The sequence below is a fragment of the Theobroma umbraticum genome, unplaced genomic scaffold, assembly GCF_002168275.2.
Source record: "Theobroma umbraticum cultivar Fairchild unplaced genomic scaffold, ASM216827v3 scaffold_44.0, whole genome shotgun sequence".
Classification (NCBI taxonomy): domain Eukaryota; kingdom Viridiplantae; phylum Streptophyta; class Magnoliopsida; order Malvales; family Malvaceae; genus Theobroma; species Theobroma umbraticum.
In genome coordinates, this window is record NW_018397255.1 from 6,665,426 (window position 1) to 6,681,952 (window position 16,527).

Below are 16,527 nucleotides of genomic sequence, written 5' to 3' on the forward strand. Positions count from 1 at the left end.
GGAACCACAATGAAACTGTTAACAATAAACTGTCAGCAATCAATCAGATATGTTGACTTAGTCTATGCTTCCCATGTGTGAATCACTTGTAAACTAAGGGATTATCTGATGTGCTAACAGTCAGATTGCAAGCACTATCGACCTTCATGCTGCCTACCATAACTGCATTGTCTTCAGAAGCAGTTCCATTATACACAAATTAAAAAGTTCTTTGTCTGTTTGTAAATAAGGCTAGTGTAAAAAATTAACCTATATCAACAGACAGTGTGTGAGTTTGAAATATTTAAAACTACAATTCTCCTATTCTCTGTCCCCATTATCTTTAAAATTCTCTTCATTCTTCTGAACGATTTGATTTTAAGAGGAAAAAGAGAAACAAGAAATAAAAGAAAGCAATCTAACAAGCTTAAATGTGCATGAAGAAGTACTTTTTTTACTTTGGAGAAGAAATCTGGTCAACTTTGCAAATGATGTTTTACTTCATAATATGTAGGAGATGCATTTCACTCTATACAAATGTTTTCCAAGTTCAATATGAGCTTTTTTAGAGAGGCAATTAGTGGGTTGTAAAGCATATGGAAATGTGGTGCATATTTTCTTCCTTTCTCTGTTTTCTTGGACACTTCTTTGATTGAGAAATTGCCCTGTTGGGCACTGGAGAAAAGAATCCTTGTGTTAACCTGTGGTCAACCTTTGCAAAATTTTTTCGAGAATGTAGATAAATTTATCTAAAGAGCATGCAATATTGAGCAGTTGCTATTGATTTTGGTTCCCTAATAAGCTGCAACCCTGTTTCCATATTGGAAGTTGTCTGTCAAAAGCCTACATCTATGTCCAAAATGACAACAATGTTGTCTCCACAGATTGCCACATTAATTGCAGTCACTCAATAAGTGTATGCTAGTTGGATAGTTTTTTTATTGGCCCATGCAAGTGGTTGCATCATAATTACAATATTCTTGTTTCTTAGTTTTTTTCTGTCATTCATCATGGAATATTTTTGATCAGGCATGAACTTTGGAAGCCAAATCTCAGATCAATGATGGAGTTTGACATGAAAGAGGTTAGTGTAGGCAATAAGAGAAAAGATGAAGTTTTAGCCACTTGCTTGCAGCAGATGAAAGCTTGCTTCTTAGATGTAAGTTGCTTCTACATATTTATTTGCTTGTGGAATCTATTTTGCTGGGTAATTATGCTAGGGAACACTGTTTGTTTAGTGTAAAATTTGCATAATTAAAAGGATTTAGGACGCAGAGAGGAGGAGGGCGGGGGAAGGGGGAGAGAAGGAGGAAAAGAATTCCTTAAGACAAATCAAACCTTGATGTATGACGCATTATAAATTAAATAGGGAAAGAAAAAGAATAGATGAAGTAAAGAAGTCAGAGGGGAAAGGAGAAGAAACAAAGCAATCAGAGGTAGAAACAAAAGAAATTGAGGAAGTGCATAAGCATGGGAATATCTCAATAATTTAATCTCTGTTTCTATAATGTCTCAATAATCCAAAGCAATTGAGATTGAAAATAAGTATTTATAATACTTGGTAAATAAGTAAGAGTAACTGAAATAAAATAAGCTAAATAACCTAAATTACCTAAATATAGATATAAAATTACCTGCGAAACCATGAAATTTTAAACTACTATATTAAGTTCCTAAATTATATAATTTCTCCATTTGGATTATCATAATGCATGATGGACAAAAAAGGGAGGGGATAAGGGAGATTAAGAAATTAGAGGGTAGGAAAGAAATAGAAGAAACAATGGAAGGAAGAGGGAAAAATCTCAATATTTCAAAGTTTTTAGAATAGATTGAAACATCCTTTAGTCAAATCAAAATGGGTACACCAAATATAGGATTTCAGTGATATAAGAAAGGTCAAAAGTCATATATATACATTTATCACCTTTCATATATATATATATATATATATATATATATATATGTACACACACATACATTTATGGTGTTTGGTTGATGTGTCCATATATGCCTTTGGTTGATGTCATGTTTTATGACAAGCTGAATATCATATGCAGGCAAGATTGAATAAAGTGAAATTATTAGAGGCTCTGGCAGTTTTCTTCGAGAGGTAGTTTATTAATTCCCTACATTGTAGTAGCAAATATTGCCACTGCTATTATGCTAACTACTTATGCAGATCAAATCAAGCTGCTGGGGACGACAACCATGCAGCTGGAGAAGTGGTTAGGCAGTGTGGACTTTGCCGAGAATCTTCTATGGTGCTGAAGAAAAACCGTGTATGCATGACATTAATTCAATTTCTCATTTAGATTATAGAGGCTATTTTGTGGTATCTTGGTGTTTTGTTTTTGTATTGGACATTAGTTGCATTTCTCATCTTCTGTGCAGTATTGTTCTTCTTCGCTTGTAATTATCTTAATTCAAGTCATCTGTTCTTTCCCTCATCTTGCATTCTAGATGACGTCGCTGAGATGATATAATTTTTGTTATGCATAATTATAAAGATAGTGGTTGTAGGTAAGGCCCCTACTTGAGCTTTGTGCTATGTGAGAGCGTCAATATTTACTCATGCAAAATGGATCAATGTCTTTCTCATGCAAAATGGATTTCTATTATTGCCTGTATGCTATAGTATTTGGCCGTATGTTTACTGTCTGGTGAATTTGAAGTGTTTCTAAATCAGTTTTTTTTGTCTTAATGATATAGTGACTTGGGTTGTTTTCCTTTACATAGAAATTGGACCACAGGTTAAGTCTTTTAGTGATATAATCTAGCCCTCACTGGGAATGTAGAAGAAGTAAGCAGGTGTTCTTAGGTTCTGAGACCACTACTATTTGCACATGAATAAGGGTTTTTGAGAATGTCAATTTTATAACAGTAGTAACCATTCATGATAAATTGAGTTACCTCATGTGCAACAACTAGAAAAGGATGTTGTAAAGGCTAGATTAGGGCAAGCTTAGGCTTTCAATTTGGTGTCTCCTATTGAAATTAGGGAAAAATAAAAAACCAAATTGTCCAAAGAATGGTAGTTGGCTTAGATGCCAATGGGATGTGTAAGTTTATTACAAAGAGTACTGGTTAATAAAACAAGAAATAAATTAAGATTTGTGATATGACAGATGTTTCATCAAGCTCACTGGAGAGATAAGATCATGTTTGTTAGCCAAATATCTGGGATAGGCATCTTTAAAATGTTGAGTTTCTAATTTTAAGCCTAATTTTTCTGGTGCATTATGATTTCCATGACCATTAATTTCTTTCATGTTTTTGCCTTACTGTGTAACCATATTTAAGCTATTTTGATATTATAACAGCATCCTTTGTGAGCAGTCAAGTCCTTCAATTTCTTATGAACCATTATACTTCTTTTCCAACAGGATGGCAACTTCATGGTTGGATGCTTGGGTTTTCCGCAGGTCAGTGCCTGGGTTTATTTGATAGTCTAAAATATGAATTATAGAAAGCTAATATATCACTCAGACGTGAACATTAACTGAAACTTGTGCCAGATAGATAGTTAAGGTGTCCTTTGGTTTGCAATATTCTGAAAACAAAAAACATGTGTGGTAACCAAAGTTTGTTGCATAGTTTTAAAAGAAGAAAACATATATGATAGTTGTTTGGTGAGTTGGAAAAGGAGATTCCATGGTAAAGCTAAGTCTAGAAAGGTTATTTTCACCAGAATGGAGAAGGAGACAGCAAAGGATCTTTTCTTTCCCTTTTGTGCTCCTCAACCTCATTGATTGTAGCACACAAGTTGCGAGCTCTTACTGTCATAACCACATATAATTAGTATCACCACCAACAAATGTGGTCAGTGCATCATAACCACTTTGATTTTTCTTGTTAGTTATAATTATCTGTCCATTTTTAATTGGTTTGAGATTACCTTTTTATAGGATCTTTCCAAGTTTTTTTGAGAAAGATTTCTGGAGTTGATGGTAATGGTCTTGTAGGCCTGAATAAGAAAAGGACATGGAGAACCTGGATTGTTCAGGCTGGAAAAGAAATTTGTATGACTTATGGTTTCAACTGGTTGCTAACTGCTTCATGGTTTCGACAAGTATAAACCTACTGGTTAGGATGACTCAGGCAAGTGGAAGAATTAGGTGGAAACTCACAAATAGATGAAGGGGAAATATTAGGTGAAGAAGGGTCAGGGTTTGAAGATCAAGATTACCAGGAGCGAATGCTCTGATACCATGCTAACATAGACAATTAAAATTGTAGGGAGAAAACATTAGACCTACCTAACAATATAGTAGCCTCTTTGTTTATACTAAGAGGTATAGGTATAATAGATGACTTTACCCTTACTGCACATACGAACTTATAACATGAATCAGATCACTAAAGGTTTGCAATTTTGAGTGCTCTATCCTGAAAACGAGATCCTGGTTACCTAATTTTAATTTTCATGGAATTATTGCTCTTCTTATTATAAATTACTAATAAGTTGAATGTTCTTACATTGAAGAAAGAATTACCATGTTGGTCCCTTTCATGAAGTAATAAGGTTATTCTTTCAATTATAACTAGATGGGTGCCATGTAGAATTTTCTTATGAAAATGCTTCTCAGCAAAGCATGTATTTCTGAAAAGTAGCTTTCTTTGCCTTTACATTGTATTTGAAATAAAATCCAATCAATCCATGATTGTACCATGACAAAATAGAGGTTGTACCTATATACCAACCTTCTAAACTGAACTACTGTATTAGGAAAAAGCTGATACTTCCTTCACTACTTAATGCTTAATGGATTCTTGAGGTGGGACCGTTGAACTTATTGAAAAATATACCCTGCCAATGTCCTATTTCTTATATTAATCTAGTTTTATTTTTTTATATGAATTTCTAGGTTTATCAGGCTAATGTGGTCTTTCTCTTTTTCTGTGTTGTATGTAATTTTGTGACACCTTGTTGATACACTCATCAGTGTAGGAATGCTATTTGGCTCCCTGGATCTGTATTGGAAGCAGCAGTAACCAGTAATATTTGTGGCTCCTGCAATCCAGGTATTTACTTTTGATTTTGTTTCTTCAAGTGTAGCTAGCAGTGATTGTCTGTGCAGACTTGGTTTAGTTTGTTGGGGATCAGTGAATATTTCAGATGTAGATTCATTGCAATCCATTATTATCAGGTAAGGGCTTGAAGCTAGATGTGACAATCCCAAGTTGTCCTCATTGCCTGTGACAAGTTGAGATTCATTGTCATACTAATAGTTTTAAAAGCATAGTATAACAAGTATGTCTGTTTTATGCACTGTCACATGGTGCCCATTCAGATGTGCCACCTTATTCAAAGTGTGCATGTGATGTATATTGTCTCCATCATGATTCTTAGCAATGTGTTCATCTGCTTTCATGTATGGGATATACTTTTTTAATGATAAACTTTTCCCTTGTTCTGATAGGTCCTGTTTACTTGATTCAATTTAAGTTTCGCCAGCTTGAAATACCACCTGGCTTCAATGCCAACCATCTGGGTAAGAGTATAGTTCCACTGACATGTAGAGCCTTTACATCAAACTTGCATGATTTCTTTTTGTTATCCTTAAAAATATCTATATAAATGTGAATGAGTTAAGTTGGTATAATACAAACCTGGGCTCCATTTCAAGAGTAGGTCCTTCCTTTTTAATATTTCAAGTGAGTTGACTTTATCCATCTCAGGACATTTTCTCCTGATTCTTATTTATCAGTGTTGTGTTCCCATTTTTTATCCACACTATTCTGTTCTAATAAATGTTTCTTATTATCATCTTTCCATGATTGTTTAGTTTAATTTATTACGTTTTAAAATATTTCTCTGTTTGTTAGTAAGATGTGTGTAAGCATGCGCATGTGCCTTAATTAAATTAAAAAAAATGAAACTTTTGCACATGCAAATATATGTGTATTCTAAATTCTAGTATTCTTTGTCTCTCAATGATTATCTAGTTTTGACCTTTTGCTGTCAAAAGCTTTCAGTTTGTACCACTGCTATTTTAAACATTTATTTACAAATTTTCAAAATTTGGAAAACTTTTGACTTCAAGTTTCCAATGATTGTTTTTCCTGAAATTTTAATTTAAAGTGAAGGTCAAAGATGAAATTTTGACCACTCAATGCCAAACAGACTAATACCTGGGAATAAAAGAATTATTCATTATTAGTATGTGCACGTCCTCATTCTGAAGCTTTCATGTTTGAGTTTGTTCAATTTTTGAGCAAGTATTATGTGCCTATTGCTCTTTTAGAGTGTCAGGTATCTTAGTGCTTGTGGATTTGTTTTCATGTGAGTTTATACACACACACACACATATATATATGTAAGCATGTTGGCTTAGCTGTCTTTGGGCCTTCTGTTTGTAGCTTTGTTTCTTTTTTTTTTTACTGTTGAAAATGTAATAATATCCTTCTATAGTTTCCAAATTGACTCCTATGTTATTTAGAGGGAAGAATGTTGCTGCTTATAAATGTCTATGTAATCAGCAGAAATCAAAATAGCTGATGATTAATGAGAAGTAAACTGCTGTGAACAAAAAAAAAGTGAAAATGAGAGGTACTGTTTTGGTTTCTTGAGGTGAATAATTGTTCCTTTCAGGTTTTTTTTTTTCTTTTATTTCTCGTTGTTCTTCTTTCTTTTACCCACATTTCTTTCTTCTTTTTCATTTGTAAATGGTTTTGACATTAGTTGCATGTCATACAACCAAGGCTTTCTGCAGCCATTTCACCACCTTTCCTTCACAAGATGTTTCTTAGAATCAAGCAAAGATTGTTTGACGTTATATTTCAGCGAAGAATAATGTTATTGTAATGGCAAAAAAAAGAATAATTTTAATTCACAACCTTCTCTTTCCTGGCCACCAAAAAAACAATTTCTCCTCAGAGTTGAATCGCTCTTTAGATGAGAGCAAAATCATTGGATACCAAATGATAAGTTAGAATAATTCATTCAATATTGTTGTTATTAATTTTTTTGCTGTCTTAGAGCTGATTCCTTTTGTTGTATCTTAGGAGAGTATTTATATGGAAGTTTCATTTCAAATTCTCTTTTACTCAAACACAAACAAAGAGAGAGGGAGAGAGTGCAAGTAGGAAACCTTAGATATTGTGATGACTGGCACCATGAACGATTGTCCATTAGGTTATACTAAAGCTATGACCTACTTGTCTTTCGCTTTCAATAAAATAAATTGAAGTTTAACTAAATAACTTGTGAATTCAATACCTTTAAGCATAAATGAACCGTTTATGCTTTGGACAATTTCCATTCTGTTTTTTGCTAAATAGAACACTTTTATGTTCTGAATGTGGATTTATTTCTTGTTTTTTTTCCTTGTACTGATATAATCAGTCGACATGGCTCCATTTTGTCTAGGCCCTGTTTGTTCTTAAACATGTATATTGAAATGGATCCAGCCTATATTCATATTCAATGCTGTTTGTTAGTCATCTAGAATTCTTTCAATGTAAATTAGATTGTGAGATTTACAGAGTGCTGAAGAACTTCTTGCCTACATACTCAGGTTGCATTGGCGGCTGTGATGATACACTTAGACAACTGATAGAAATATGTGGAACAGGTTCTCGCATGTCAGGTCCGTATACTTGTTTATCTTGAGTAATCACGAAGATCAAAAGGAAGAATAACACTTCATTTATGGATCTGTTGGTGGTGATGAAAGTCATAACACTTATCATTTTCATTATCCCTTAATGTGATTCATAAGAACTGACTAGCAGTTTATTCTTAGCCATTTTAAGTTTTCCAAATTAACATTTAATTGATATTCTGCTAAGTTGTTTCCATATTTGTGCTGAATGTTGCACTTACAGTATATTGCATCTTGTCCACACAATTTATAGTGCCCTATCTACTTCTTATGCTATTTTAGAATATTGATTGTCTATATGTGCATTTTCAAAAACCAAGATGAGAAATATTGTTATTTGACAGTATATAAGTATGTGTTTGTCAAATATATGAATATTAAATGTTCCTTTCTTTCTTGAGGAAATCATATCTAGCTTAGTAGTTGAACATAAAAATTATTATTTTTGTTCAATATGTTATGCAGCACGAGGTAGAGGACCCACTACAACGTCCAGCAATGTCCAGAGAAGTAGCAGCAGACAGGGTGCTTGCTTATACTGTCAGCAAACAGGCCATTTTTCAAATGATTGCCCTTCACAGTTTTCAGGTTCACGAAATTCTAGATCTCGTACAAACTCACAAAATGGTAAGCAAGATGAACTCTTTTTTCTGTTTAATTAACTTAAATATTCATGAAAAGAACAAGTGTTGCTTGCTTGTAGTAATAATAGTTAAATTTATACTTGCAAAAGGCTTGAGCATAATACAACAACACTCCAGATTGGAGTTCAATGCCAGGTTTGATTAGAGGTGGCAATAGTTGACCCAAGCTAAAGAACTTGGCTTGATCGGATAGAAATCTGACCTGATCCCAGCCCAGGCTGATCCAAAAGTAAATGAAAAGTTGTGCTAAGTTATTTGAACTTGAAATGACCCATCTTCAAAGCAACTCAAACCTGAAACAACCTGGACTCAAGGTGACTTTGGACCCAAAGCGATCCAAACCTGAAATAAAATAACACCCAACCATAAACTTACTTTGGGTATACACTTCACACACACACACACGCACACACACATACTTCCCCTGTCCCAATAAACTTGTCACATTTTGACTTTTTGTTGGTCAAATTTTTACAACTTGACATCTATTATTTTAAATATTTTAATTAATTAAATTTTACTATACGTGTGTGTGTGTGTGTAAAGTACTTCATTCATAGATTTTAGAAAACATTTTTCCTATTTTTATCAGTGATAAATACAGAATATATAGAGGTCAAAGTTCAAAATTTTTAAGTTTATTGGGATAGAGGGGTATTTTTTCTGTAAATCCCATTTGATTGAATTTAAATTTAAGAAAAACTATAGAAATTTCCATTGCTAATATTTTATATAAACATAAATTGGAGGATATGTAGATGGTCCTTTTCTTTCTTAGAAATGGAAAGAACTTGTTCCACTCTAATGACAGACTTGACCTGTGCAAAACCTGATATAACCTAGAACCAAACAAAAATAAAGTATACTGCAAGTATAGTTATATGTTAGAATCAAAATAAACAAGAACCCTTACTCCTCACCTGTCTTATTTTATATTTGTAAATCCTCCTTTATTCTCCTTTTTTTTTCTTTCTTTTTAAAAGAATTTTTTTCACCTGATCAAAGTTGCATAAAAAAGAAAAAGGAAATTTCCCCTCTTTCTGTCCCATGCCAACTTTGCATCGTAAAGATTATAGTGAAGTGTTCCTAAAAGTGAAAATTTGATTCATTATTAAGTCGTAGTTTGATACAGCATTGCCTTTAAATTCCCCCTAAGCATCGAAAATGCTTTAACAGCTGTTTTTCTTGTGCTATAAAGCCCTTTTATGTTGTAGAGGCTTATATCACAATCATTTAATACTTAACAGAGCCTTCTGCCACAGCCAGGATCAACACATCTTTTGTGGGGGAAGGCTTGTAGAGCTTTTCTGATGAAGCTCTTTAGAAAGTATATCAATCCAATACTCTGAGCTCTTTGCACATAGTATTCTCTTCTTGATAAAACTCTATTAGAAGTGCTTCACTCACAATTATAGATGCATCATATGGGGCCGTAAGCAAATATTAGGTTTTATTTGGACTGACTTCCTGTGCAGTGTAGCTTAACTATCATTATTGTTAATGGTCCTTGTAACAGACACTGGCCTCTAGGACATAGGCATGCACGCTTAGTGTTGAGAAGAACATAATTCACTGTCATGTCTACTTGGACCTTCATTGGCTGCTGAAATGTTCAATTTTGAAATGGTTTCCTTGTAGCAGAACTTTCGATTCTGAACCCACCACAAGCTGATCGGAAGTCTATTTTTATGATATTTCTATGTATGTATGCAGGGGAACCTTCAGTACCGTGTAGCACATGTGGTACACCGTGTGTATTACGAACTGCTAATACAGCAAATAACAGGGGAAGAAAGTTCTACTCATGTCCATCACAGGATTGCAACTTCTTCATGTAAGTTAATCTGGAACTATGCTTTTTATTTGGAACAACATACACAGAAGAGGAAGGTATCTAAAATAAATCTTGTCCTGCTTTTTCTGATAGCTGGCTTACTCAATCAAACCTTGTTCATGCAGATGGGAGGATGACCACAATAACGGGAGTGGAGGAAGAAGCATTCCCCGTGCGGGCATCAACGGTTCAGCATCTAATTCCAGCAGGGGAGGTGGTGGGCGTGGTCGATTCGGCCAAAATGGAGCGCGTGCTGCTGACGTGACATTCGTGTCAGCAACCGGGGATCCCATATCCGGCAGAAGGTGTTACGTTTGTGGTGATCCATCACACTTCGCAAATGTCTGCCCAAATCGTGGCATGTAATTCCCTTCCAAATGCTGTGTCTGTTCGGTCCCTCATCACCTCTATTACATTCGTCTACAGATTCATATGCGAATAAAAGTTCTAAAAAAACATTTAAAATTCTCAAAACATCAAATAAATTAGACAATAATAAAAATATGAAGAATGTATAACAAGTTCAATAACATAATTTATTGGTAACTTTTTGCTTTTGAATCAAATTATGAGAAAATGAAAATGATGGCTAAAAGAGAAAGGATTAGGAGTTAACTCAAAGATGAAAATAAATTAAAATATACTAAAAATATATAAATTAAGAGGCAGGTTATTATTATTTCTAAGAAAGTAGGTTTTTACAAAAAAAAATTCATAGAAAGTTCTTACATTGGAAAAGTAAGAAATTTTAGAAAATTTATAATCATAATTATTATATATTTTATCAAGTTAGTCATTTAAAGAGAACAATGGTTTTATAATAAAATGATATCCTATTGAATTTATTTTAAATTTGATTTTTTATTTACGTTGAGTTTGAATACGATATCAATAATGGTGCTTAATAATTTTGTTTTGCAAGAGAGGAAATCAAAATCGCTTATGAATTCACTGGCAAAATTATTTCAAAATAGTTTTGCCAAATTTATCCTAATGTTTTTAATTATTTGATATTTTTAATATTTATTTTTTATTTTCTGTAAAATTGTTATAAAACAAAAGTAAAAGTTAAAAATTAATATCATGACTGATTTTATATGGACAAATAATTAGAATACAATATCAATTATAATATAGTTAATATATATTATAATAGAATCATGTCTTTTATTGTTTGAAAAATTATATATTTTAAATATAATTCTTCAAATATTTTATTTTTCTTTTGTATTCAAACACCCTTTTTTTCTGCTTACGTAATTAAAAGAAAATGATAAAAACCCAACCAATTAGTCATTTTAAATAACAAAATATAGTTTTATAACTTTTTTTAGCATAAATTATTGAATTTTTCACTTAATTCTATTATTAAAAATATTGAAAATCGGTAACCTGTGTAACCGGTTAAAGCGCGCTCTACCTCCCCTTGCTAAAACCCTAACCACAACTGATCACACTTAAAACCCTAACAAATAATTGTAAAGCAGCATTGGTGTGCAGAGAGATAGATGGTGAAGAATATGAGCGAAGCGGCGGCCGCGGCATCGGCATCTTCATGCGGAGTGAGTTCCGAAACCGTGGAGAAAGCAGTGAATGCTCTGCTGAAATGGAGAGATTCTCAGTCCCATTCCCAAAAGCCCCAACTTCTCGAGCAAGATGAATTGCTCTATCTGATTGTCAGTCTCAAGAAAATTCCTCAAACGCCCCGCGTTAATCCTCACAAAGTGCCTCTTCCTCACCCGCTCATCGATCCCTCCACGGATCCCGCCGAGCTTTGCTTGGTCATCGATGACCGCTCCAAGTCAGGCCTCACCAAAGACACTGCTTCCAAGAAAATCAAGTCCGAAAACATACCCATCAGCAAGGTGATCAAGCTGTCCAAGCTCAAGACGGATTATCGGGCCTTCGAGGCCAAAAGAAAGCTCTGCGATTCCTACGACATGTTTTTTGCGGATAAGAGGATTCTCCCGCTTTTGCCTCGGCTATTGGGGAAGCAGTTTTTCAAAAAGAAGAAGATTCCAGTGCCAGTGGACCTCAAGCACAATAACTGGAAGGAGCAGATTCAAAAGGGTTGTGCCTCTGCACTGTTGTTCTTGAGTACCGGGACTTGCAGCGTGGTGAAGGTGGGGAAGCTTTCGATGGAAAAGAAGGAGATTGTTGACAATGTGATAGCCGCTATTCGTGGTATTGCTGAGACTGTGCCCAGCAAGTGGGGCAACATCAGGTCGTTTCATTTGAAGTTGCTTGACAGCTTGGCGCTCCCTCTTTATCAGGCTGTGCCTGATCTGCGCTTGAAGATTCTGGCTGAAGCTGATAACCCTTCTAAGGATGTCTTGGAGGAAAAACAAGAAGTAGTAGTAGAAGAAGAAGAAGAAGATGCTTCTCATCAAAAGAAGAAGAAACAGAAGAAAAGCAAGGGGAGGATACACGAGGTTCAATACATGGATGAAAATAGCAATGACACTGACTCTGGGGCTAAGAGAAAAGATGAAAACAAAACTGACAATGTCTTGAGCAAGAAAAACAAGACTGCACTAAAAAAGTTAGGCGCTAATGACATCAATACCAGGGATAGGAAAAAGAAGAAAACTCTATCAGCACAATGATTTGTCTTACTCAACGCTACAGAGTAAACTAGGTTGTCAGTGAAGTTTTACAGCTTCTTGTTCTTGAAACATTAGATATCATCATTTATTTTTGTCATGTGGCATCAGATTTAGCTTTCAATTTTGGTGTAATCTTTGTCTTTTGATGGTCTATGTTATTGTATGAATATTCAAACAGTTTATGTATCTTGATCATGGAGACGCCACAGAATATTACTTTATTGTTTCTGCATCTTATCTGTCTTAGACTGTTAAAATTCAATTTGAAGAAAGATTGCAGTAAACAACCTTTAAATCTAAATTTTCCATTTCCTTTGGGTATGTAATGGAACAATAGTATGAACGAATTTACAGCTTATTTAGTATAACATACAATATGTATGTGTATCCAAGCAGTGGTGAGACTGCAAAAATGAAATTGATGAAGGTAATAGTAGTTGTGACCTGTGCGTGCTAGTTTGCTTATTATGTGTGCTACTTCTGGTTTGGATTGTCCTACCAAATATATACTAATGTTTGCAGATAACTGAGGAATAAGTTTAGATTTTTTGAAGGTATGGATGTTTGATGCAGGCTTCTTTGTAAGATATATATACATTTAAGGCTCATACTCTGCTTCTCTTTATCTTATTGGTGTCGGTGGAATTTGGTGGAGGTAGTGACAGGCAAATGAAAGTTGCTGAATACTGGTCCTACTATTTTGGTTGATATTTTAGACAAATTGCCTTTTATATTTTCTGTTTCAATTTGTTAGCTTGTTTGTTGCCCCTCAAAAGTGTGTGGTATACAAGTTGTTTAGTCAAACTCCATTTCAAGTCTGTCAGTTTTATTGAGAATCATGGTATGGCTTGCTTGGATTTTTTGAATGAGAGTAATGCATTATAGAAATAATGGGTTTTGTGCAGACTGATGTGAAAATTTGTTTTATGTTTGAGTTTAGCACATGTCTATGTGTTATTTATAGCAATCACATGTCCTGAGGTTTCGTTAATCTCTCAGGCTATGAAGGTGAACTACTAATACCATTGATACTGGGTGTTCGTTGATATTTGAGATAAATTGCTCTTCATTTTTCTGCTTCAAATTGTTACCTTTTTCCATTTAAAGTGTGTGCATGGAAGAAGTTTAGTCAACTCCATCTCAACTTAGTTTATTGAGAATCATGGTAAGGCTGGCCTGGATTCTTTAAATCAGAGTGGTGCTTATAATCGGAATTTATTGAAATGATGTGTTTTGTGGAGACCGTTTAAAAAATTGTTTTATGTTTGATTTTTATGCATGTCTATGCATTATCTATAGCCATCACACGTCTTAAGGTTTTATTAATCTCTCAGGCTATGAAGGTGAACTGATAGTATCATGGAATGGTGAAGGAACTTGAGAGAAAAAGAAACTATACTGTGAAATTTCTGGACCGAGAAACTGTTTTGTTTTGTGTTATGTGAATGGAAAAAGAAATAAGCTACACCATGTGTCTAATTGCCCTAGCAATCGGGCACCCATGATCTGTCAATTTGATGGTTTTCTAGCAGGAAGTAACTATGCTTGTTAAAAAGGTGAAGAAGTAAGCATCATCACCTACTGCCCTGAAGAGCCATCGGGTGAGCAGGAGGCTGTTGGTGGCATGGGCAATTTGGTATCTTTGTCTCCTCTTTCCTTTTTGCTCTGTTTGTAATATTGATATTTGATATAACGTGACTCAAGCTGGCATTCTTAGTGGATTCTTAATGTACTAGAAGAAGAAAAAGAAAACCATTAATTGTTCTTTCACTATAAGGCGACTGTTGATGACAAGAGCAAAAGGGCTTTATAAAGACTGTCATTCTGATAAGGTGTCTGATGTGTTGTTAATTTTTTCTCTTTATATATATGTGCTAGTATCTTCCTTCTGGAGGTTGCCTCTGCTTGCATCATATTTAGTTTAATTTTTCTTTGGTATTATCATAATGAAGCCCTATGTAGGTGTATTCTATTGTTACTGCTAAGTATATGTTCGACCCACCTTTTGCTTATTGTTTATGTTGTGTTACCTTTCATTTTTTATTTTCAAAGCTAATTTTCATCTTGCTTAGATAATCCAGAATCATTTGAAGTAGTGATTCTATCTTTAGCTGCTTCTGCCTATAGGCCTCACACAAATTGAAATGCCAAAAATTGTTAACTTCTGCAAAATCCTTGCTTTGAAGTTTGGTCAAGTGCAGACTATTTCTGACACTTTGTAAGCACAGCTAATTTGCAAGTTTGAGTGTTTCTTTTTCCTGTATTCCTTGTGAATATTTATTCTTTTTCTTTTATATATACATTCATATTAAAATGTTAAAACAATGTCAAAGCAAAAAAAAATCGAAAGAATGGAATTGGTCAAATCGTATTTGTACGGATTATACATTTATTTGTACAAATCGTATTTGTACATCTTTTATACGTGTATGACTCATATCATAAGTTAATTCTCTTTTATATATACATTCATATTAAAAAGTTAAAACAATGTAAAAGCAAAAAAAAAATCGAAAGAATGGAATTGGTCAAACAGATGCACATGCATAAAACAGTGATCACGTATTGAATTTGCAGCAAATATTATGGGTTCAATTGTCGGTGTCAGACATTTCTATTAAAAGTTTTATTTCTAGAAATTAAATTGATAATTTCCATTATTTATGGCTTCAAATTACATGCATCATATTCGTGTTCCCAATACTCGTCAAACCGTTGAATTCCTGTAGGAATTGCACATGGGTTAGTATATGCCTATCTCCTCATTTCATTTTCCTGCTTTTTTTTGCAAGCTGTGGATTCATGCTAAAATTTTAAATTTTATTTTAAATGATAATTACATTAGGATTGGGAACAAAAAGACATAGAGCTATTATGGTATCTAATTATATCATTTATGAAGTTATGATAACTAAATTAAATTTTACGAAAACTCATTACTATTAGCATCTCTCCTCAACAAAACATCTCTAATCATTCGGGCTGCCTCACGCCTCTCTTTTTAATCGTCAGCTTCCACCTCCATTCAATCTCTCTAATTACATATTCTTTTATGTTGGTATTAAGTAAATATAAGTTATTTATTAATAACCTAATTTAATTAAATTAGGTTGAGCCTAACTCGAACCTAAGAATTTATATTTAAGTTGAGTTCAAATCAAACCAATATGCACTTGGCCGAGTAACCTAACTTTTAGATACCTTTACTCAAGACTCAATTTTCTATATTAATAAATAATAGTTATATACATAAGAGTTTTTCTTCATAATTTAATCCTTAAATATCAGTAAAAAATTATTGTTGCAAAAAAATTTTAATAGATTTAACTTTTACTTAAAAAGTTTTATGTGTATATGATGGAACTTTTGATTATATTTAGTAAAATGAATAAAAAAGTATTCATTATGATATTAAATCTTCTTTAAAAGAAAAAAAATAAAACTAAATGGACATAAATATACTATTTAGATAGTTTAAAGTGTCATTATTCTAAATTAAAATTAGAAAATATAAAAGTATAATTCAATTTGAACTTAAATCAATCAATTAATTAATATATTTTTTGTCTTTATTCCATTTAATTTTTTTAAAGTGTTCTATTTTATTTTCTATCTATGAAGAAAGTAGACAATAAAAGAAAAACAATAGCCATTACTAATGCACATGTACTGTGGATTTGTAAATTTGTAATAACTAAACAAAAAATTTGAAATATTAAATCAAAAACTATCATTATGTAGTTTCCCCAAAATATATATAAAAAAAACCCTATCATTATGTAGTTAATAACTTAATTGCCTAGAAATGCAAGTGTCACAAATCAAATATGGTAGACTTTTTTATTTTAGATGAAAAC

At 33.3% G+C, this 16,527-nt stretch overlaps 2 protein-coding genes across 2 annotated transcripts in view; both read left to right on the forward strand.

The window, feature by feature from the left end:
* The window catches only part of TOP3A (topoisomerase 3alpha), a 24,999-nt gene extending 14,466 nt beyond the window's left edge, over nt 1-10,533 (forward strand). The window contains exons 15-24 of the mRNA XM_021418677.2: nt 1,009-1,138; nt 2,040-2,092; nt 2,162-2,261; nt 3,366-3,404; nt 4,926-5,004; nt 5,403-5,474; nt 7,500-7,571; nt 8,052-8,213; nt 9,944-10,064; nt 10,190-10,533. Coding sequence (XP_021274352.1) covers nt 1,009-1,138; nt 2,040-2,092; nt 2,162-2,261; nt 3,366-3,404; nt 4,926-5,004; nt 5,403-5,474; nt 7,500-7,571; nt 8,052-8,213; nt 9,944-10,064; nt 10,190-10,430 — 1,069 coding nt within the window. The 3' untranslated portion in view covers nt 10,431-10,533. The remainder of the gene's footprint in view (nt 1-1,008; nt 1,139-2,039; nt 2,093-2,161; nt 2,262-3,365; nt 3,405-4,925; nt 5,005-5,402; nt 5,475-7,499; nt 7,572-8,051; nt 8,214-9,943; nt 10,065-10,189) is intronic.
* A 987-nt stretch (nt 10,534-11,520) lies between these two features.
* Nucleotides 11,521-12,902, forward strand: LOC110409257 (uncharacterized). The gene has a single exon (XM_021418546.1). It carries the CDS (start codon nt 11,573-11,575, stop codon nt 12,668-12,670), a length of 1,098 nt encoding a protein of 365 aa, XP_021274221.1. The 5' UTR covers nt 11,521-11,572; the 3' UTR covers nt 12,671-12,902.
* The last annotated feature ends 3,625 nt before the right edge of the window (nt 12,903-16,527 follow it).

Bases quoted from the DNA above. Each gene is read 5' to 3' on its own strand.
- LOC110409257 (XM_021418546.1), top strand. From the start codon at position 11,573: ATGGTGAAGAATATGAGCGAAGCGGCGGCCGCGGCATCGGCATCTTCA.